The following is a 22,830-nucleotide window of genomic DNA, read 5'->3' on the forward strand; positions in this document are numbered from 1 at the left end:
TAAGAATAGGACACTACCGCAGGAAAAAAGTGGTTAGCACAGCAATGTAGGAAATCAATTGCCTGGGACTATGGTCAATTATCAAGTTTAGGGGCCATTATATAAAAATATTTGACCGAGGTAGCAAAACAATGACCTCATGAATTATAAAACTTTACACAGTCAACTGCAGAATAAATGTGTGTACAAATACTCCATACTGTACGTATATTCATGCAACTCAGCTTGCTATTGAGGAAGGAGGATATAAAGCAGACGCACATCTGCATCACGATAGAGTGAGACACAGACAAGCACACAGGAAAGACAGAGGAAGGACTGTCTGGAGACGACTAAAACAGAAGTCTGGGAGATTTCTCTTTTACAGTTTTGAGGTCATTGCCTGAAAGGACAAGTTTTCACACAGTTGTGTAAAATATTTCAGGGAAAAATTCACCCAAAAATGCACTTACTCTCATTGTTGTTCCAAACCTGTATGCATTTCTTTCATACAATGACGCTGTCATTCTGCCCAACACCTGGTTTTGTGTATCTATCTTAATTACTGTCTGTGCACTATGACTGACAGACACACACACACACACACACGAGCGAAAGAGCACTGTTGTCTGTTAAACAGTCACCTTTATTACCATGTTAACACCTAGTTACATAAAACATTTTTTATGTACTTTCTTTACAAAATCATAGAAAAGAAGACTATAAAGAGCTATCAATGTAAACTATAACTTAAAAAGACTTTACAGAATACTCAGGTGTCAGAGTTTAATTCAGAGGTCACAAGCATCAGTATATTAGACATATAGTCAACAGAACATCCATTTTTCACTGATTAACCTAAATAAACTTCCTCTGTTCAGCTGATAAATGACTCTAGCTTGGTTGTCACGAGTATTCTCAAATACATGCGTAAGCATGTTTAAACAAAAGGCATGGTGTACAAAGGCATTTGTCTCATGTGGATGGGTGGGAATGTGTTTCACTGGGCCCTCCTGGACATCAACATCTCTCTGATGTTATCCTCTGCATCTTTAACGCTGCGCTCCAGGTACGTCTTCTTTTGCTGTGAAGAAAACACAAGGCAAACATACTCCATCAGATTCAAAGCACAATCATTTTTGTTCACTACTACCGTATTCAAGGAATAGTTCACCCAGAAATGACAAATCTTCATCATTTACTCACCCTCTTGTTCCAGAACTGAGACTTTCCTCTGTGGTACACAAAAGGAAATCTTAGGCAGAATTGTATGGACTGTGTCAGCGTTGGGTAAGTTACTCAAAAAGTAATCCAAACTACTAATTACTTCTCTAAAATTGTAATTAGTTTCACTGTAAAACTAATTACTTCTCTAAAATTGTAATTAGTTTCACTGTAAAACTAATTACTTCTCTAAAATTGTAATTAGTTTCACTGTAAAAGTAATTACTTTTAACTTTTTACTTTTCCAAAACACTTTTTGCACACAATGTACTGAATAATAATGTGTATATTTCCTCCTTTATAATCGAGCACCCTTCAGATGTCACAGAAGCGCAGACAGACGAACATATTAATTTATATTTAAAATGTATTATGCAAGAAAAAGAAAAATATATCGAATAATTATTTTTATATTGTACATAAAGGTGCACCCAGTTATTTATTTTCCCATTAAAAAAGTTTTAATCCTATAGAAATTAATTGTAATTTTGAAACATATGTATAAAATCATGATCGCTCACATGAGATGCTAGTCGTATCAAAAACCTTATAAAAGCCGTTTTATTTTACATGGGGCAGGGGTGCCCTCATGGGGGATGCCATTTAAGAATCACACGACTGGCTGAATACTACTCGCTCAATCTCAGAAACCAACCTTGGACACTTTCACTCTTGGATTAAATTAATCATGGCTGATTGTGAATAGTGAGTTTCTACAATAGCATCTGTAACTGAAAACTATTGATTTTTAATATGCTGTATCCACACCACTAGGTGTCACTGTAAGTCCAATATGACACAAGCAAAAAGTTACTGAGAGCACCTTTAATTTTAGAAATATGTGTAACCCAAGTAATGTACTTAAATGTAATTCAATTAAATGAAAATCAGTAACCGTAATCGGTTTACAAGAATTTAAAATGTAATGTGTTGCTCTACTTTTGATTTAAAATGTAATTGGATTACAGTAAATAATTACTTCGTAATCAGATCACTCCCAAAACTGCTGATAACCTCAGTCCCCATTTACATTCATTGTATGAAAAAAGAAAAGAGCAATATTATTCAAGATTTCTCATTTTGTGTTACACAGAAGAAAATTAAACCGGTCTGGAATAACATGAGGGTGAGTAAATAGCAGAATTTTCATTTTTGGGTGAACATTTAATTGATTCATGTTCTGAAAAATGGCTAAATCAATCAGTCACAATCAGCACATCAGAAGGTTTCTGAACACACTCAAACTGCTCTAATAAAGCTATTCTTTGAGATAAGATCTTCTTGTTTTGGATCACATTTAAAGACACTTATATACTGAGTATTAGTGCAACATTTTTCTATGTTGTCATTACAAAAACGACAAATCGCCTTTTCTTTAAACATCAGAAAAATCTTAATTTCAAAAGAGCAATATCTAAATTTTATTCGAGAAAAGGCGTGTACTGTGCGTGCTGAAGAAAGTGTGAATGTGTGTTATGCAAGACGTGTTTCATGATGTGATCACACGTACTTGGCTGACACCTAAACAGGCCCCTACCTGAAGTCTTCTGGCCAAACATTGCAAAAGGAGTCACTCACACACACACACACACACCGAGAGAGAGAGAGAGAGAGAGAGAGAGAGAAAGAGAAAACCTTTGCACCTAGGCGATGTGGCACCATATCTCACATAAGAAACAAGAAAAAAGTATATCAATGCAACAACACGAACATTGTGTGATATTGTGTGTCATCCACCAGATTAACAAATCATCACTTATTCTTCAACTTAATATCAAACCCCCAGAATGGTTTTTATAATATAAAAACTATTTTAGGGTTTGGTGTGCCTTGAGAGTAAAAAAAAACCTAAACTTTTTTTTTTTATGGGGTTGTATATAAAATGTGGTTTATGGTTCGATATCTCTGTAATGATTAAAGAACAAAGTATTTAAATAAGTTGTAACCAAGGAATTCTGCACATTGGCTCACTACTGTCTGGAAACCTCACCCTTCCTCCACCCCCTCCATTGAATATCTAAATCAAAAATCCAAATTGTAGGTTAACAATCTAATAACTTTGGTGGTTAAAGGTGGGAAAAAAAAAAAAACGGTCCATTTCCTCTTTTGAAGAGCTAATCAGTGAGTATTGAATCCATTTTCTTGTTTTCCTAGTAACAGGGATTCACACTGATTATCACATGGAAAAAATTGGTATATCGTTTCTCTGTTCTTTGCACAGATTTTTCCATTACTAATGGTGGTCTATAACTATGCAGAGTATGTCTCACGAAATACAGCAGCACAAGCTAATATCTGTATGCTGCCCTTAAAAAGCAAGAGACCATTTTTCATTTGAGCGCATGTTTATTTTTGAATCTCATCAAGCATGTTTGCTTACAAAGCTTTTTGTGTATTTCTGTATACATGATTTTCACACGTACGCATTAAGAACTTCCGAAACGTTTTATTGGAACAGGTTACAGACATGCCAGAGTGTTTTTTTAAATGAGGGCGAGGTTTAGTAAAACTTTCCTCTGGTTATGTTCACATCACGGCCTCTGTTTTGTGATCAGTCTGCAGGCCATTAATGAGGCAAATATTCTCTGAGCAAGCATGATAAGAGATATGACAACAGTTGATATCAGTTTTCCTATACCACCCCGTTCTGCTCGCCCTTTATGGATAGCTTCATAAAAGCTACTTGTTTTTTATAGGTCGCACTGCTAGGAGTGGCCAAAAAAAGGTCACAAACATATTTCAGAAGGCAGAAAACACAACAGCAGTGGAAAACAATGGGGATCAGGGGTGTGCAGAATGTTGCATTATCCCTCCACTGATCACTGAGGGTTAGTCTGAAAATGGAAAGTTACAGATACCACAGACATGTTGGTTTTCCTTAAATATTTTTCTTTTCACTCCCACACATGAAATGCCAACCTGTAGGCACAACATCTTCAGCACACCCATAATTTACATAATGAAAATCATTATGAATTAAATGGAAATCATACAAAAAACATGGTAAATAATTTTGGAAAACAGGTTTACTGTAATGCACTTATAATTATAATGGCAGCTGGCAGGCAAGTAGGCTTTGATGCAGAAATGTGAATTTTCTGTTGTTGTAACTAAATAAGATGCTTAAGATAAATTTTTACAAAAAAAAAAACTCTTAAAACAAATGCTATTTGTCAGCAAATTCATTAAACAGACAGCAGAAAGTAAGCCTATATATATTATATTATTCTAATGGAAAGGTTTAAAAACAATATAGATTTTATATTCATACCCAAAACTAAAAAAAAATAGTCAAGTCAATTTCCACTTCATTAGGATGTGAGAGTTATGCCTGTTAAGAGAGTTGTGTTTTTTGGTTGACGTCCATATCTTCTGCCTATGTTGGTGCAATGATACAAATGTGCGTACTATTCAAAATGATAACATGGGAGGTTGACATGTTGTTTCCAATACTTCCGGTACCCTAGAATGGGGCACATTATGCTACCTCACTGACAAGCGGCCTCTTCTATCAGAAAAGTTTGCAACATGGTTGAAACCAGCAAGTAATGCATAATCAGTGACAAGCAAAATTTGGAGGATGCATTTTCCCCATCTAACATTACATTTTTAGTCCACTGATGATAGGTTTAGGGGTTTGGGTTGGGGGGTACAGTTTATAAAACATGCATTCTTCACTGTATCACTGCCTGTACTGGTAAAAACAACTCTTCAAAACTTGCTTTTGGTGCCCCTCCATGGAGATTACACCTGAAAATGGAGCTCACAAATGCCCATTCTTCCAATAACACTTACCACTTTTGCCACTGGGGGCAGTGTTTCCAATTTCATTAACATTTTCTATAAGCACAGACCGGGTAGCCCAGCGATGACCATAAAGGCTGCCTATTTTTCTGCAGCGAGCACGCATCCACAGGAAAACATAAGATTTAACAGACGATGTGGGGTCTAGAAAGGGCATTTATAGTTTGATGGATGATTCTGCTGATGAATGACTGAGAAACACCCAATTCATCTGCGTTATTCAGTTGTATTTTGCCTGTAGCAAGGGAGTGCAGAGTTGTCAAAACCTTTATCTCTGGTGTTATTGGGTTGTTTCGGTACGTGGCAGAGATAATTCCATCACTAAGTTTAGAATACTGAATACACCCTTGTGATACAGGCGATAACTTTTTAAAAAGGTCAATATCATATAATATCTTAATACACACTAATAATACTTTAGCCTATTTGTAATATTAACACTTTATGAGTTTTTTCTGTGGTTCGAAACAGCTCACCAAGGCAAACTTTCAGAAAAACATCTTACCAGCTGCTAAACATCTTACTGCAATTGGTCAACCTCAGTAGGTTTGACCTGGAGCTACACTGACTTTGAGGCTGACAGTTAATTCCCATTCATTCCATTAAGATCAGTCAACATGAACACACCGGCATGCAGAGTTATTAGCTAAATGCTAAATCTAACCTTAAGATATTCATCTCATTTTATATGCACTAAATATGCTTCTCATGTGGGACACGGATGTGACATGGGGTGACTGAAGCCTAAAGTTCACTCTGCTCTCTCCGTGGGTACCCGTCAACAGGGCTGCGAGCTCCAGTGACAGGATAGTGCAGAGCGGCTCACATACACGATTGAGTCAGACTTCCCTCAATATCGTGGCGCATGCGACCCATTTGAATTCTATATTAAAAAACAATTATTTTAAAGTGCTATGGAATAAATATATTTTAAAGCCCTGATATTCTGTAAATCAAACAACTGATGATCACATGTACACTACCGGTCAAAAGTTTAGGGTCACTTACTCATTCTTTATTATTATTATTATTATTATTATTATTATTCACATCTAAGGATAATAGTAAAGTCATCAAAACTATGGAAGAACAGAAATGGAACTCAAGAATTATGTTGTGACTAAAAAAAAAATCAAAAATATTTCAAAACCGTGTTATATTTTAGCATCTTTAAAGTTGCCACCCTACTCTTGACATTTTCTCAACCAGCTTCTTGAGGCATCATCCTGGGACACTTTTTAAACAGTATTGAAGGAGTTCCCATCAATACCGGGCACTTATTAGCTTCTTTTCTTTATTATTCGGTCCAATTCATCCTTTTCGAAATCTTTTTTTTTTTTTTTTTTGTTTTGTAATGAAATAGATTAATATGTTGGCACAATTATATTTTTGTCTACAAAACTAATTTCAAACATTTAAGCATATGCCTTCAAATCAAAACGTTTCTAAGATCACAAGAAACATTTCAGTCAAGTGACCCCAAACTATTGAACGGCAGTGTATGTTACTTTATTTTTGTTATTTGTTCTTCTGCATTATATTTTGTTGTGGCTGTCCCAATGTGGGTTACTGGATTTACATGTTTCAGAGAGAACAATTAAATATTCAAATTATATTTTGGTTGCATTTGTGATTTTTTTTTTTAAACTGATTGTGTAAAACAGCCACATAATATTCTAATATCAATTGCAGGCTCCTGAATCGAAATCGCATCGTAGCACACTTTGAGGTAATTGCTTCGCTGATTTAGAGAATCGATATAAAGAAAAAAAGTTTCAATTATTCATCACATTTCATACACAGTGGTAATTCAAAGTGCTTTACATGGAAATGATAAAGAAAATAAAAGATAAGCAATGTTTGACAATAATTTTTTGAAATTAATTTCATCTGCTTTTCTGGATCAAATAAAGCACTTAAATTTACAACTGCAAGGTTCTCCGTTACTTGGTTGGTGCCTCTTTAACTGAAATATATCTGTCAGGGTTCAGAAAGAAGAGGATTCAATTTGCAGGATAATACACAGTTTATTGGGAAAACGGGGGTTCAAGGAGTAACAAACAGAAGCACAGTCTGAGCTGGATAAGGTCCAGAGTCAATGACTGCCTCAGATAGCGTAGACAAGGTCCATGGAACAGTAACACCCAGCCTAGAGCAGTCTGCACAGGAGGTCAAGTATGATGGCGAATGAGACAGGGGGAGCAACGGGCAATGGTGGCAGGTGAGGTGGGGAGAAGGGGAAGGGAGATGGCAGTGGGGAGGCTAGAGGTGGCAGGGGAATAAGCACTGTCAAGTAGCCTGGGAGATGGGGAGACTGGAGAGAGAAAAATAAAAAAGGAAAAAACTAAACTAAACTGGTCTGAATGCAAGCCAAAGGAGATTAAATAAATAAATAAAACTATTAAATATGCCAAGTAAAAGTATTGAAAAAGGAAAAAAAGAGAAAAAAACAGATAAAACAAAAAATAAAATAAAGGCTGGATAACAAGCTGAGCTCAAGACACAGAAAAAGAAAAGTGAAATAGAAATAACTTGGAGTCCAAAGCAAAATCAAACTGAAGAAATTAAAGCTCGACTAGATAACTAGACTACCAGGAACGGCAAGATGAAAAGACGTGAATAACAAGATGCAAAAACACGATCTGGCATGGAACAAAAAACACTAAGGGAATATAAAGAGAAGCTAATGAGGGGTAACATGTGAGAGTAATGTTGAACTAACAGGGTAAAAAGAGGGCGGGCGACAACGGACAAATTGAACGCATGGCAAACACATCAGAAAAACACATGCAGAAACGCATGGCAAACACAACAGAACAACACGTGCAGAAACGCATGGCAAACACAACAGAACAACACATGCAGAAACACATGGCGAACGAACACACACACCACACGCCGAAGAGCGTGGGCGGACAAACAAGACAGCCATGCGCTCTGGACGAACAACGGCCCAGACACAAACACGAGTAGGCTGATCAAACCGGCGTCCTGACACTATCAGGTTTGAACAGTTACTGATCACAAAATATAAACTATAACTGACCAGTAAGCTATAAATAGGTGCGCACCCAAAACCATGGCTGCTACATCCATATCCAGGATCCGTCTAATGGGACAAAGATCCACTGGATTACAAAGAGTCTATACTTTCTAATCCCAAAAAGTGTCGAATTTATGGGACTGATCACAGCTAATCAGTCCACAGATTATTGCTAAATGCCGAGATATATCTCATGAGACTCGCCATCAATCAGTCAACAGAGAAATTAAAGAATAAAAGATGAAAATTTGCATTTACATCTTTTATCTATACCTCCATGAATTCAGAATATAAACAAGACAAATAACACATTATCTACTACATATATATTACTTTAAATCATTATCAGTTGGTTAAAATGGCTCCTTTTACTGATCTTGTGTGAATTCCACTCATTGAATAAGGCATGAAGTCATTGATAACATTTTAATCAGAATGATTGCCAAGTGTTCTCATGTACACGATTTACATATGAACATGAGATATGTATATACATTTTTGTACAATGGGGGAGTCCTAAGGCAGTGTAATTGTTCATGTGGAAAATGGCCTGATGGTAAAAACTGTTCTTGTGCCTGGATGTCCTCAGTAGCGCCAGCCAGAGTGCAACAGTTCAAAAAGGGAGTGGGCAGGGTGTGTGGGGTCCAATGTGATTCTACCCGCACATTTCCTCACTCTGAAGACGTACATGTCTTGGAACCCTGACTGTCCATTGTCCATTGTAATCTGATTTGGTGGCTGAACCATGTCTCCTGACGTCCACTATCATCTCCTCTTTTTTGAGCATTTTCAGCTCAAGGTTGTTGTGAATGCACCAGACAGCCAGCTGTTCAACCTCCCATCTGTATGCAGACTCATCACCTTCGTGGATGAGGCCAATGACGTGGTGTCATCTGCAAACTTCAGCAGCTTGACAGTGGGGTCCTTTGCAGTGTATTCATTCGTATACAGGGAGAAGAGCAGTGGAGAGAGAATGCATTCCTGAGGTGCACCAGTGCTAATAGTGAAGGTCCAGGATGTGAGTTTCCACAGTCTCAGTAGCTGCTGCCTATCTGTCAGAAAGCTGGTGATCCATCGACAGATTGGAGTGGGCACGGAGAGCTGGGTCAGTTTGGTTGAGAGAAGATCAGGAATGATGGTATTGAAGGCTGAACTGAAATCCACAAATTACATAAGTCCCAGGTCTACCAAGGTGTTGCAGGATATAATGCAGTCCCATATTGACAGCATCATCCACAGACCTGTTTGCTCAGAAAGCAAACTGAAGGGGGCCTAGCAGGGGTCCAGTGATGTCTTTTAGGTAGGCCAAAACCAGTCTCTCAAACGAATTCATGACCACAGACATAAGAGCGACAGGTCTGTAGTCATCAAGTCCTGTGATTTTGTTTTTTTGGGGGACCAGTATGATGGGAACTTCACTTTGCTCCTGTGATCTTTAGAAGATCTGTGTGAAGATGGGGGCCATTTGGTTAGTCCAGACGCTAAAATCACTTGCTTAAATAACTGGCGCCCTGTTGCTCTGACCCCCATCATCAGCAAATGCTTTGAGAGGCTAATCAGAGATCACATCTGCTCTGTGCTGCCCACGTCTTTGGACCCATTGCAGTTTGCCTACCGCAACAACCGCTCCACTAATGATGCCATTGCATCTACAATACACACTGCTCTCTCCCACCTGGAAAAAAGGAACACATATGTGAGAATGCTGTTTGTAGACTACAGCTCAGCATTCAACATCATAGTGCCCTCCAAGCTTGATGTGAAACTCCGGGCTCTGGGCTTAAACAGCTCGCTGTGCAGCTGGATCCTGGACTTCCTGTCAGGCAGACGTCAGGTGGTTTGAATGGGCAGCAACATCTCATCACTGACCCTCAACACTGGAGCCCCGGAGGGCTGTGTTCTCAGCCCACTCCTGTATTCCCTATACACACATGACTGTGTGGCAACACATAGCTCCAATGCCATCATTAAGTTTGCTGACGATACGACGGTGGTAGGTCTGATCACTGACAATGATGAAACAGCCTACAGAGAGGAGGTGCACACTCTGACACGCTGGTGTCAGTAGCACAACTTCTCCCTCAAAGTCAGTAAAACCAAGGAGCTTGTGATGGACTTCAGGAAGAAAGACAGAGAACACAGCGCCATCACCATTAATGGCGCACCGGTGGAGAGAGTCAGCAGTTTCATCCACATCACCGAGGAACTCACATGGTCCGTCCACACTGAGGACGTTGTGAAGAAGGCTCACCAGCACCTCTTCTTTCAGAGACGGCTGAGGAAGTTTGGAATTAATCACCACATCCTCACACGGTTCTACACCAGTACTGTAGAGAGCATCCTGACTGGCTGCATCACCGCCTGGTACGACAATAGCACCGCCCACAACCACAAAGCTCTGCAAAGGGTAGTGCGAACTGCCAGACACATCATTGGAGGTTAGCTTCCCTACCTCCACGACATATATAACAGGTGGTGTGTGAAAAAAGCTTGGAGGATCATCAGAGACTCCAGCCACCCGAATCATGAGCGGCTCTCACTGCTACCATCAGGCAAGCGGCATAGCAGCATCAAGACCCACACCAGCCGACTACATGACAGCTTCTTCCCCCAAGCAATCAGACTTTTGAACATTTGATCTCTCACGATCAATAATAAGCACTGCACTTTATTAATCTTACATCTCACACTGGACTGTCAAATATATTCTCCTCAATACAACTACTGTATATATATATTTTTTATATACTCTTTATTTATTTATTTTTATTGTATGTGTATTCTATATTGTGTGTATTGTTTACTGTACATTGTAGATTATTATTGTGTTGTGTAAGTGTGTGTACATTTGATATGTAAATTGTGTTGTGTAAATATGTTGATTATTGTAATTGGTACATGTCTTGTCACTGTCATGACTGCCATGTTGCTCGGAACTGCACACAAGACTTCTGCAAGACTTTCACCTACTGTTGCACTTGTGTACATGGTAGTGTGACAATAAAGTGATTAGATTTGATTTGACTTTCAGACAGGCAGGTGAAACATCATCTGGATCTGAAGCTTTCCTAGACTTTTGTTTCCAAAAGACCCAGCACACATCCTCCTCACAGATCATAAGTGCAGATTGAGTAGCAGGGTGGAGAGGAAGGGGTTCCAGGAGGTGTTGTTGTGTGAAGTGAAGACCAGGGGTGTGAGACTGGGCTTTTCAAACCTGCAGTAAAACATATCAAGTTCATCAACCTTTAGTTGACTCTCTACAGAGCGAGGGGGAGGTGTCATGTACATGGTGATGCTTTTCAGGCCTTTTTACACAGATGCAGGATCACTGGCTGAAAACTGCATTTCAGCTTTTCAGAAGAGCTTCTTTTAGCCACTCTGATTTCCATAGTGTTTCTGGCCTGGTTGTACAATATTTTATCCCCAATTCTATAAGCATCCTCTTTGGTATGATGAAGCTGTGTGAGTTTTCCTGTAAACCATGGTTTATCGTTACTGTGACAGTGATCAGAGAGTCCTAAAGCTGCACGTGGGACAGAGTGATATGCTTCCTTTACATTGGTGTAGCAGTGGTTCAGTATATTTCTGTCTCTGGTGGGGCATGTGATGTGTTGCTTGTATTTTAGCTGTTCACGGGTGAGGTTAGCTTTATTAAAATCTCCCTTAATAATATATCTTAATAATAAGTGAGTCCGGGTGTTATTGCTCCGTGTCTGTGATGTGAACAGCCAGCTGTTGCAATGCTGCATTCACAAATGCTTGTGGCGGGATATAAACACTCACCAGAATGAATGAGGAAAACTCCCATGGCGAGTAGAAAGGCTTAAAGTTGACGAAGATCACTTCTTAATTAGAAGCTTAACCCATTTTATTGGTGAGGGAGCAGACATTCACCAGATGAATACTCGGCAACGGTGTCCTAAAACAGCATTGACGAAGCATCACAAGCCCGCCAGCTCGCTTCCCTCACATACATCTTTTAGATTGCTTATAGAGCACCACTGAGCCTTCAACTTAGATGTCTAACAAACGTCAGAATAATCAAACACCAGCAAAACATTATCAGGTATGCTCTGCCAAATATTCAGCAGTTCATCCCTAGTGAAACTGATCGGGAACTGCCAAGAGTGGTGAAAAAAAAATAAAGTAACAAAAATGCTAGAGAGATTCACACTGAAGCAGCCATCTGTGGCACCATCTTGCTCTATCATAATGTCATATTAGTTGATGTTTTACATGTAGCCTTGAGCTTCCTTATATTTAAATGTACCGCTAAAAGCCTCACTCAGTAGTTTGGCAGGTGTCTGAATGTTTGCAAACAAGATGTCATTGCTCAGCTGTTTTGAAGTAAGACACAATTCTCCGTAATATTGCTGGGGCCTTTAGGGATTTAGGAGTCCTCAGGATGTTTCTAAGATCCTTCCTTGCCAGCATGCAGCACATTTTCTAGGGAAGTGTTTCCCAACTACCTGAAGATTGTCAGGTGTGCTGTTGAAAATATATAAAATGTATATAAAATTCCACAAAATAAATAAATATATATTTTTTCCAGAATATAAGTCTCTGATTTTTTCATCATCTGAAAGGTCCTACAACTTAGTGTAGTGTGAAGCAATTTATATATATATAATTTATACGTAACTGATGTCGGCTGGTCAAACAACGCGCATCAAAACAGATGAAAACATAGTGAAAGCATAGAGATGGTAGACGCATTTTAAATTTGCCAAATCCGAATATTTTGCCTTTAATTATTTTATGCAGCCAGTTTCAATATTTTGTCCATCTTAACATCATTGTTTGAACAAACACTAGTCCGCTGTCAAAAACAACACCTCACATGACCACAAAATTACGCTTCATCACACTCGTAGTAAAAAACATTCAGTCAGTGAACCAAATAATTAATACATTGCAAAGAGGGTTGCAAATAACAAAAATATCCAGTCACTAACGTTGATGAATGAATAGCATACAACAGGTGCATTTTTTTACTCACAGATTAAAAGCGGTTTATTTGTGCAAAGCATAGTTAAAGATGTTATGAACAGATGTGGCTTACTTGTCACGTTTCTCTCATGAAACAAACCGAATATGAGAAACTGTTACACACGATTACTAAAAGCAAATTATCCTGTTTAAAACAAGCCTATAAACACTGCGATACAATGTGTAGATTCTGAAGTACTGTATCTTTACAAAGCTTGTTTGACATCTGAACCGCTGAAGGGAAGTCTGGCGGCTGCTCCCTGGTCCTAATGCCTGCTGCATACAATCTCTGTCAGTGCGACTTACACAGAGATGCGAGTTACGTGTTTTTTGTTCAATTTTTCTTTCTATCAACAACGTGATTTTGAGCCTTATAGTCTTATAGTCAGGTACAACTTATAGTCAGGTGCAACTATTTCCATACAATACGATAAATAAATATATAAATAAAAAATTTATTTGCTGTGGCATTGCAACAATTCATTTGCAAGAACAAATCTACAAATCGGTTTTTCATTACCCAATTAGCGCTCTTGTCACCTGTGACCTCATTATACATCGTACTTATGTTACTTGCATTTTTTGCATAGCTGAATTTCAAACATTACGAGTACACATGCTACTAAGACAAACAGAAACCATGGACAAGTTCTTGCAAATATAACTATCAAAGATGGTTGTGGGGATTTTTGAATCGTAAAAAGTGTGACGTGGCAGAAAAATGTTGGGAAACTCTGTTCTAGGGCATTCAAAATCTAGAATGTATAGACTGGGCTAATTTAAAGAGGTTGAAAGCTTAACCCATTATGCTTTTTCCAGTGGGTTATTTGTTTATTTCTTTGAATTGTATACAGGGTGAGGCACATGTTACAAAAAAAAAAAAAGAATTAAATGGTGACTCTAGTCACCGTTGTCCTCAGCTCTTTGAAGTTCCACTTTGTGTGAATCATATGCAAAGAAGAGAAGCTTAAGATACAATTTACAAAAAATCTGTGGAAGGCTATGTGGACTACTATAAATGTTATAGCCATGTAACCATCCTTTTCTGTTCCTACAGGAACAGAAACTATCCTAAATGAGGGACGATTGCCTCCTACACAGATACACTGGGTTGAGTGTGAAACAATCAATCTTTTGAATGCCATGAATGTCCTGCTTGGTTTATATACAGTATGTATGTGTGTCTGTCACTTTTGGGCATCTCCACTGAGCTCTCCTCTATGAAATACCACAATTTAAATCCAGATCTCTTTGATGAATCTATCAAAGAATGCCAGTTCTATAGTGCACACAAAGAAAAGGAAAAATCTCATCTAATTCCAAAGGAGATAAAAGACAGAAAGTTATCCTCAGTCACAATTAACTTTAAATGAGGGGATGAAGCAATGAAGTTAAATGGCGACTAAAGGCTGACATTCTGCCTAACATCTCCTTTTGTGTTTAAATGGTAGAAGCAAATTCATTCAAATTTGGAACAGCATGATGGCGAGTACAATTTGACAGAACCTCCAAATTCTGGACTAAACTGGTTTTCATCAAAGGTATCAACCCAACAACAGCCACCACTAATGGGGGATTCCCATTTGCCCAAACACGTTGTGTTATGGAAACACTACACTCCAAGTGGATAATGATACCTCATAAGACTGACCTTCCCTGAACAATGTGGAAGAAGGCACAAAGAGAGGTCTTGTGGCTCACTGTTTGCGGCTCTGTCTGATTCAGGCTGAAGCTCTCATTGTTATGGACTGAATGGATCCTCTTATGGGAATGAAGGGCCGCCCATAGTAACTTCTGTCAGTGCACAGATGACAGGGATAATAGTCTGTGCAGATGCTGCTTTAAATGAGCCCTTTGTTGTTGCCGGCTCCACTGCTGCAAGGAGAAGTGACAGGTCTGAAAGGTGCTGACCAGCCGCAAATGCCAACCGAAATGATCAGCAGCAAAGTAGAGCTGCAGATCTTAAAAGAATAGTAAACCAGAAAAATGCATTTGTTGTCACCATTTACTCACACTTATGTTATTCCAAACCCCATGACATTCTTCCTTCAGAGGCACACAAAAGAGAAATGTTGAAGAATGTTGATGTTGCTCTTTTTGGCTGCCAGTCCCCAACCTTCAGTCTAAAATGTTGTGTTTCATGCCAGAAAGTATGTAATATGGGTTTGAGTTCACCAAATGAGGGTGAATAAATGATGACAGAATTTTTCATGGGTGAACTATCCTTTTAATGTTGTGTAAACAAATTTCCGCTTTAGGCAAATTTAAACAACTGCAAAAGGAATGTGGCTGCTTCCATCATATAAAAAATGTAGGTGAAAGACTTGGCTTCCTTCACTTATTCGATTATTCATCTAATGTATAATGTAAACTCAGACAGGCATATCTATGCCAAACATCTCTGTAGATCGATTAAAAGTTACTGATCATTTGTAGAAAAGGTCAAAGTAAAAGCAGGCACAGAGAGGGTGTGGAAGACCGATCAAGTGTCTCAGAGAAGTAGTAGGCATGTAAGTGGACATTTGTCCCTAAGCTCAGAGGACAACACCCAACATACATTTTGCAGCATCTCCCTCCCGCTGCCTACGAAGTATTAATAACAAGCTTCTCCCATATTGCGCTGCAAATGTGGCAAACAATAACAAGCTCAGGCTGAGAGAGGAGAGCTGACAGTGCCATAACAGCCATGTCAACAGGTTTCTCTCAAATGCTTTCTTCACTATAGCTCCTTCCCTGCTGTGTGCATCTACCCAACCTGCATCCTGGGCCAGTTATGACCTCAAAGGAATCAGTGGTGGGGTTATTGTCACCCCAGGAGTCATCACTCATGCATGGTCATCACAAGGGTGGTGAGTGGGCCAGGGCACTGCTCAGATGCTGACAACATCACGTTACCTCGCCAACATTCTGTGAATACAGAGGCCACGGGAGCCATGAGCTCATTCGCTCCCTGAGGTCTAAATGCGGTTCCAGTATGTATTAGATGGAAAATGGCAGCTATTCAGTCTGACTGTACACAGGCGTTAAAAAAGCATGCAGGTCTCTGAAACATTTGTGTGACTCAGAGGTTGAGTTCACAACAGTGTGCATTGTAGTATCTTCCAAAGAATAGTTTGCAAGTCAGTAAATGTTGGCAACCATACAATGCTAACAATTCCCATAATTATTTCAAAATGCCCTTAAAGCTCAGTCACATTTACCTTTGCCAGGTGAAATTCTGCAGGCAAAGGCAGCATGGTCGAATGTAAAGTGAGTGTGAAACCTGCAAAAACCAAGCAGCCTGGTTTTTTTTTTACTTTATATTCTGGGAAAGTGAAGTTATAAAGAAACTAAAATGATTTCATCATCCATTGTGAATATTTAGTGTTGCAATGTACGAAGCACTGCCCACACAGAGGTCACTCCTAAACCAAGGAACTTCCTATTAATCACCGCTGCAAATTTGCATGTCAAAGTTCACCAAACTTGATCCTTTGCGTCTGGAAATTTCACCACCAAAAATTCATTAATTGCACGAATTACCCTTGAGATGACTGTATTTCGCCATGCAAAGGCAAATGTGACTTGGCCTTTAGATGACCACTTCACTCAAAAACAATACAGCTCCAACCTTTATGCCTTTCTTCTGCAGATGAGTAAAACTCATTCACAAATGCTCATGTGTTCATGTTAGAACTTGTTGTTTTTACTGCAGTACTAAACATTGCAAATTCTAATGTGAAAGTGCAAGCCACTTTGAACAAGCTTCTGTCATGCACTCTCATGAATGTGCAATGGAGGTCGAGATTTCCTCTGAAACATTATTTACATTTTGGGTTGTTTCTCACCAAAACCTAGCGAATGTGCTCAGAAAACTTTGAATATGATTCTAGAGTCACATGGACTACTTTTATGATACTTTTCATTCTTTTTGAAGTTTAAAAGTGGAATCACTAACCACTGCCATTGAATTTAAAAGAGGAATCTGAAATTCTAAAACATTTTCCTGTGTTTCACAGAAGAAATTCATATAGGTTTGGAATGACATGTGGGTGAACAAATGATGAAAGAATCAGTAAATGTTAGTAAAGTTAGCATAAAATGTGTTATTTGAGCTTTGTTCAATATGGAATATATAGCGGTCACCATGGAATGAAATGAGCTGTCATCAGTTTTATAAGGTACTTCTTATAGTAAGGTTGGGCCATGTCACATGCAGCATGTTCTCACTCTCAGTCTGTTGAGGGAAGCCCTGGGCCTTATTCCAAAGCTACCAGCCCTTCATTTATTCAGGGTGATGTCACAGCAGAGGCTTGGATTACCACCGTACTGCTCATAACACCGCAGCCAAAGACAGACAGGCTCAGCCAGAAGCAAAACACATAAACTGTAGACCAGAACACACACAGTGAACTCCCACTCAACACTCATGTACTCTTCTGGGCACTTCTTTCTCAAGCCTGGTCTCATTTACATGAACATGATAAAAAAATTTTAAAAAAAGTCCAGAAGTGAAATGTCCAGCTGGGGGTGCCAAAAGCAAGTAAAATGGTGTCGTATTCAGACGCGGTTTTAATGTTAATTTTAGAGTTATTTTTAAAACATACCTCCCTAACATAAAACTTTTACCTGAACCTTTTTAAAATATAAATAAGATATTTTAAAAAAAGCTAATTTTCTGAAACAAACACCTCATTTCGTGCAGCTTGAGTTCATGGCTGGACTTGAACCGTGGCCCTCAGACTCTGGTTCACATCCCACACAGCCTCTGTGAACATGGCATGAGCGACGTTGGACGTTCACGTTACCCGCGTCTCTTCCACAAACAGCTGATAAAGATGAACCGCACGTGACTGACCGCTGTTGTCCTTGAAGCAGCAATAACCTCAGCTTATTATGACCTGATTAAAGAAAAGATTTGGTGTAGACCCCATAGATAACTTTATTTTCTGCGAAGAGGAGCTGCCAATGGGAGCGGCCAACATGACCGCCCCGCTCACAGAGGATGCGTGAACCCGGCATCACGCTTGCAATGGGAATAGTGTAATTGTTAATATGTGTGCCAAAAAGAAATTGCGCTGCTCACACCCTGCTCACGAAAGACGTGTGAACCCGCCGTTAAGTACAACACCCTATCAGGTGAGCTACCACACAAGTTGATAACTACTCGCTTATTCCCAGAAACCGCCTTGTTATTGGAAACTTACACTCTATTAAATTAAATTAATCATGGCTGACTGTGAAAAGGAAATTTCTACAATGGCATCTATAACTGAAAACTTTGAATAATACTACATTCATGGCACTAGATGTCATTGTAAGTCCAAGATGACACAAACAAAAAAGCTACTGCGTGCACTTAGACATAGCAACAAAACAACTGCCAATTTAGTTCTAATGGTCAGAGATAGAGAGAGTGAAAATGGTCAAATAAAAACCGTATGATTTTTGGTGGACTTCAGGAGAAAAAAATAAATAATAAAAATGTATTATACAACCCCTTTCAAATTAGATGAAAAAAAGAGATGTATTATATGGATGGAGAAGGATCAATTAAAACTTAGAGCCAAAGAGCAAAAACTTAAAACTGTTATTTGAGATGCAGACCCATACTTTCAATGCGGACTGAAAGCTGAAGAAATGGCCCTGTATGACACATCACACCCAGACAGATGAAAGGTGGAGTGAATTACTGTACCTAGCACCTCAATCTCTGTAATGGTCATGTAGTAGACAGTTTCACCTGGGCATACAGATCAGGGCTCCTTTCATCTCTTTGTACACTCATACTGTATAAAGGGGCTGTGATGCAATCCATCTGCACATACATTCCAAGGTCACACGGTGGCTTAAAAATGATCAATGCAATTGATCTACCACAATAAACAGTTACCAAATAGGTAGGCTACATCACAGCTGAAATTATCTGGGATAATAGTGGACAATTACAGTAAGTTTACAGTAACATGCAATCATAAAGTGTTTTAAACAGTTTATTAAGGCTGATAAGAATTATGTATCATCCCTAAGGTATCTCTGAATAAACACTGTGCATTGTGAGATAAAGGTAACAATATCTTTAAAGCATGACTTGTTTCACTGTAAGTAAATAGACATTTCCTTCTAATAAACTTAAAGTAACCTTTCCTCGTTCACAGTAAAAACACAGAAGGGTGTCAGTATCATAGCTTGACACCTGGATGACAGGCTGTGCTTGTTTATAAACATGTATTATTTGACTTGTGATGCTGTGGTGGTTATATTTTGTCACAAAATAAGGACAAAAAAAAGAGGTTGCCAGCAAAAGCTTATTGCATCAATCTCATGTCTTTCAAGTTACAAAAAAAAAACTGCATTGATCTGAAAGCTGTTTGAAAGATGAGCCCACTATCTGATAAAGCATGATCTACCATGAAACTACAGGTGGCCCCACTCACTCTCGAATACCAGCTAAACACTTGAACAGCTGGCTTGCACTCATGAATGATGGCATCAAAGAGCTCAAGCATGACTGATGTGGTCACAACTCACGTGTTCTGAGTGTCTCACGAGTTGGACAGAAGGGGAATAACCATAAAATGTATGTGATGCTAACCTTTTAACTAAAACAAAAAAACATTTAAAAAAATCCACACATGAATTAAAATATGGCATAATTGTATAAATTTTGTTTCTTGAGCTCAGATCACAGAAAAAAAACCCTGCTATTTTTGAGGCTGGTTCAGCTTATGTGCATGCGCTTTCTCGTTGAAAACTGACAAGCAATGTGTCCAGGTGATTTGCTCTTCAATCTATAAGATGGGATTTAGGTTCGTACGCCCGCCATATTCAGCATTCCGATTTCTCCCATTCATAAGTATACCAAGTATACCAATGACCCGTTTCATACTGTATATACCAGCATAAATTGTCTTTTTTAGATTTCATATATATATATATATATATATACACACACACACACATATACATATATATATATATATACATATACATATACATATACATATATATATATATATATATATATATGAAAAGTTATATTTACGTTTTTTTTTTCTTTTTAATAAAGCATTTAAAAAAATATATTATGAAACCAATATGCATGTCTTAGATTATGGAGTATGTTGATCACAAGTAAGGAAATAAAGCCAAATATAGTCCATGAAACAAATGCATGGGAAGGCAGATCCTCAAATAATGTGGAATTAAACATGTGGATGTTTGTGTAAAGATAAGAATATCATGAGGGCAATGTAGCACGTGTGGTTTTTACCATAGTGATGGGAACACTGTGCTGTATGCCCAATCATTCTAACTGCACTTACTTTCCGCTTTAAAAGCCCTAAATGGCCAATGGAGCTAAAAATAGACAGAGAGCTTCTTCCCATTAAAAATGTGTGTGAAATACACATTTCGAGTGCGCACGCAAAACCGCAGGAAAAGCATGCAAATGCGGCCCTGGGGTGGACAAACAAGCATATGAGTATTTGCGTTTTGACCACACTAGACTAATGCCTGCTGGATAAACACCCAAAACCACACTATGACCCTTAAAGTAATCATAAATTAATTTCCATATAAATCTTTCAATGTTTGTAAATAAACATTGACAAAACATACAGTACATTAACCAGCAAGTCATTGCCAATGCATCTTTGACACTCATTTTGACATTCCAAAAAATTCAAAGATGTAAAATAAAAGTATCATTCAGATTACTCACAAAAGACACCGTTTCAGAAGTGGGGTTCCATTGTTAAGTAGCAATTGGTTTGCATAAGGGGTTGCACCAGCTAGTCGATAATTTCTACCAATGGTAAAAGCGTTGACTTTTACAGAGGAAAATTCCAAACTGCATCCCACTGATGCGGGCAACAACATTATGACAGCATCACACGGACCATAAAAATGATTTGAGGGCCACATGTAATGCAAATTGTGGATTACATTTTTAAAAGTGTGTCATTGAACATGGAGTAGTAAATAAACCCTTTGTGAAACAACTCCAAATACCCAAAATAACATTATATATATAAAAAAAGATTTTGCATTGGTTTTGAATTTCTGTCAGTTAGGGCACCATATAGCCTTTCTTATACGTCAGTAAAATGTAAACATCAATGGCTGGACAGTAATTAAATTGTTCGTCTGTCCTACCTTAGTTGAATTTTTTTTTAATAATAATAAATTTTAAAAAAAAGAGGACCTCACAGGCATTATGAACATATGATGTTTCCAGCTGCACTGAATACACATTCAGAAGCAGTGTTAATCTCATCAAAGAATTGCTGACAAAAAAATTAAAAAAAATAAAACATTGTTAAATAAAACCTTGTTTATTCAAATGATCCAATCATAGATTTTTGAGGATTGCCCCATCTGAACAACAGGAGCTAAAGCGCTAAACCGGTAAACCGAAGGGTTTTAATCCATCCCAATAACTTATTTAATAATAAGCTGCAATACACCCCAGACATTCATCCATTTAGTCAAAGGTCTGGCTATGTGAGATTACATGTTAAGTAGCACTCAAACTCACCTCCAGCTCCTTGATCTTCTCATCTGCGGTCTTCTTCTTTTCCAAAAGCTGACTGCTGATCTCATCCTTTGACTGTAAAATGAACCTGAAAGGCAGTGAAAAGGAGGTAAAGGTAATGAACAGAGCTAAACCACCAAAAAAAAAGTATATTTTAGACCCAGATTTTTTTCAGAAAAGCTAACACAGGCTCATTCACAAACATTTTGCACAATAATGAATGACTTACATGCGCCCTGCTCCCTCGTACATCCGAGCGCTGCCGGGGAGTGCAGTGATCTCTTTATGCGTGAGGTTGGCGTGCTTCTTCACACGGCTCAGCTGCTCAATCTGCAGGTCTGCCAGCATCACCTTCTGCTGGGTGTCAATCATTTTGGCCTGCAGTTCAGCAAAAGCCTGTGATGTACAGATGAGAGGCTTTCAGTGGGTGTTCAGTGCAACATGTGTATGTAAGCTGCAACATGAACTTTTAAAAATTAAATCTAGTAGGCAATTGCATGTTTATCTCAACTGAATGTGAATCAGAAAAATAAATTAATGATTGTAGAAGGATGTGGTGTTTCAAGATTTTGCAAGAAAACATGGCAGTGCAATAAATGTAATACTTATCATGGTAACTATAGCTTTTGCCAAAATACCATAGTTACTAATACAAATGTATGTATTAAACAAAGATATTTAACAAACTAACCGAGATATAACTAATATATATATATATATATACACACACACACACACACACACACACACACACACACACACACACACACATTATTATATGTTTGTATCGACCAACATATATATATATTTTAATACTAATACAAACGTTAACTCCACAAGGCCTTCTGTTACCAAAGAAAATCACACTGTACAGCTCACAAGCATACTTGCTCTATCTGACCTCCCAAACAAACTGCACGCGCTATTTTAACCTGACGTTAAAATATAAATGCGGTTGTTTTCGGTGAATAAATCTGCGAATTGTCTGTTACCTTCTTCAGCTCGTGGTCTATGGGAGCCGCCATGATGCTGAGGGAGGGATGTGACACTGCGCCTGCGTGAAACCAAAACCATTGTGCAAATCCTCTTTAGCTGTCTACGTAGACCGCCTCTGTTCTCGAGCGCGAGTGCAAATTTGATGCCCAAAAAATGGTGTCTAGATAGGTAGCACACCTATTCTTTAAACGCAGCCTCATTCTCAAAATAGAATGTCCAAATGTGCGCTGTCAAATTTATTACATTTAATAGTGTAAATGTGTATTTTTAAAATTAGTTT

The 22,830-nt window shown here is 38.4% G+C and overlaps 2 protein-coding genes across 3 annotated transcripts in view; one reads left to right on the top strand and one right to left on the bottom strand.

Moving 5' to 3' along the window:
• Window positions 1–22,830, top strand: part of LOC127624720 (tetratricopeptide repeat protein 1-like) — a 472,844-nt gene that overhangs the window by 101,219 nt on the left and 348,795 nt on the right. The window lies entirely within an intron of this gene.
• LOC127624730 (prefoldin subunit 1-like) lies at window positions 611–22,612 on the bottom strand. The gene is made up of 4 exons (XM_052099586.1): window positions 22,547–22,612; window positions 21,784–21,950; window positions 21,558–21,642; window positions 611–1,063 (listed from the first exon to the last, which is right to left on the bottom strand). The coding sequence occupies exons 1-4, from the start codon at window positions 22,577–22,579 to the stop codon at window positions 980–982; spliced, it is 369 nt and encodes a 122-aa protein (XP_051955546.1). The 5' UTR covers window positions 22,580–22,612; the 3' UTR covers window positions 611–979.

The sequence above is a fragment of the Xyrauchen texanus genome, chromosome 31 (assembly GCF_025860055.1).
Source record: "Xyrauchen texanus isolate HMW12.3.18 chromosome 31, RBS_HiC_50CHRs, whole genome shotgun sequence".
NCBI classification, from domain to species: Eukaryota; Metazoa; Chordata; class Actinopteri; order Cypriniformes; family Catostomidae; genus Xyrauchen; species Xyrauchen texanus.